General features: G+C 36.2%; 1 protein-coding gene across 1 annotated transcript in view; it reads left to right on the plus strand.

Annotated features, from left to right (window-relative positions):
• The first annotated feature begins 1,905 nt into the window (after positions 1 to 1,905).
• LOC101351368 (natural killer cells antigen CD94-like) overlaps positions 1,906 to 2,088 on the plus strand; it is a 31,686-nt gene continuing 31,503 nt past the window's right edge. The window contains exon 1 of the mRNA XM_023740640.1: positions 1,906 to 1,978. Coding sequence (XP_023596408.1) covers positions 1,906 to 1,978 — 73 coding nt within the window. The remainder of the gene's footprint in view (positions 1,979 to 2,088) is intronic.

Raw genomic sequence — 2,088 nt, forward strand, 5'->3', positions numbered from 1 at the left:
TTAAAACATGACTGTTCATTATTATTTACATAGGTGTAGCCAGAATGGTAATTTATCATATAAACGGTCTTGCTGGGAGTTCTGCTCACACGTGATTCTCGGAGCACCATTCTCAAATATCACATTCTAATCAAAGCTTGGCTGCATAATTGAGATTTTTGAATTATGTCCTGTTAACAAGGGGGGAAAATTCTTATTGAATTTATGTAAATAAGTATATTGCCATAACAATTAAGAATGCTCATTAAGAGCTTTCCAATTCCAGAGGAAACAGGTAGAGAGAAATGATGTTTCATCTCTGTTTGCATAACCATAGCCTATTGAATTATTATAAGTTATAGTTGGCTTTGGAGTAAAGAGGAAATGGCTCTTTATGCCCAGAAAACAAAACACTTAAAGCATCAGGTAATATCCCCCCACATAAAACCCATAGTAATCCTTTTGTCCTCTCAGTCCTGCAATTAATTTCTGTACCATGTATCCTGGATCAGCAGTCATGAACTCATCAGCTTCTTCATAACAATTCTGGAAATCTTAATTCAGTCCAGTGGTATAAGCAGCAGCATTTAGAAATCTGTGTCCAAACACCTGGCATAGACTTTTTTGGGTCCCTTTTGGGGGGAAAATCTCTGGCCTGTGGTTTTATTGCAGGCACGTCCAGGACATCACCAAGCACTATCTGCAGATGATAAAACTTAAAAAAGCCGTGGTTGCTGTATTACTGATAATAATTCACACAAGTGAAAGACCCGATGAGAATCCGTTATCAAGTAATGCAAAGCAAAAGAAAAGTCAACCCAAAAGAAAACTCCAGACAAAATATCTCTAAACTTAGTGATTAACTTTATTTTCTAATTTTTCAAAATGGATGACCCCAATCCTTTGTGAGAAAAGAAAAATTTTAGATTTAACATATATAATCTTGAGACGTAACAAAACATGAATGTAAAGCATATAGTTAGGATATACCAAGAATAGAGCAGGACTATCAAGTTTCTAAACATCTGAATATTAATGAAACTCTTAGAGGTAAGGGAAATAACCCTCAGTTGAAACCCCTTGAATTCGATCCTACTAGATTTAAATTTACCAATAAAGTTGCAACCAAGCTAACTATTAAAAAGATAACTACAATTATGACTAGTAAAATTATGCTCTTGTTGTCTCATATTAGGCAAAATACAAGAGAAGATGCTAACACATAAAATTTTAAACCAAAGAAAATTAGACCCTTCTCCTGATGGGGTCACGTTTCACACAATTCATAACACATTAAATAAGCCTTTCTTGTTTCCCCTACAACTCTTTCCGTGCAAAGCAGGAAAAATCCTTTTGTGTCTTGTCATGAAGTTTCAGAGTTGTCAGAAGTTTACCATAGGTCAATGAAAAACAATCGTTATTTAAGCAGAGGGTTTAAAGGAAATAAAAACAAAAACCTTAGCTTTTTCAAAATCATGTGGTTTGGCTTCTTAAGTCAAGGGCATAAAAGTTAACATACCTCAGAGACACAAAACCTTTGCCTCCTAGACAGATCGCACAGAAGTAAAAGTATCTTTTCATATTACAGGTGCAGGCAATAAACAGTAAACAAGGAAAGAAGACCATCAAAACTGAGCAAACTTTGTTAAGTTTTTAACACTTCACAGCTTTTCAGACTCAGTATTTTACACCACGGCCAATAAAACTTTTCCAAGCCATGCCCTTTAGTATGTTCTTATATTCCGGAATAAACAGACACTTTATTTTAGGTCTGACCTCAGAGGGTCTGCGAGGTCAGAACTCATTTCCCGATCTTACCAAGAAGAGGTGATGGACAGACAGTGCGTTCATTGTTGCTATCTCCCAATGATTTACTCAATGAGCAGTGTAGTGAAACATCCTCCATGTTATTTTCTGATATTGCCGATGTCGGTAGTTACCCCTCTTGCCAATGCGCTCACACACTCTTTTACATCTACAGAGTTTGACGAGTGCAGAGGTGTTTGGAGACAAAGAATTAAAGAAAGAAAAGAAAAGAAACACTGCTTTTGGGCAACAAAACTAACCATTTTTCTTGTGGGGGAGGGGAAAAAGAAGTCTGTATAGTCA

The sequence above is a fragment of the Trichechus manatus genome, unplaced genomic scaffold (genome assembly GCF_000243295.1).
Source record: "Trichechus manatus latirostris isolate Lorelei unplaced genomic scaffold, TriManLat1.0 scaffold00160, whole genome shotgun sequence".
In the NCBI taxonomy this organism is placed as follows: domain Eukaryota; kingdom Metazoa; phylum Chordata; class Mammalia; order Sirenia; family Trichechidae; genus Trichechus; species Trichechus manatus.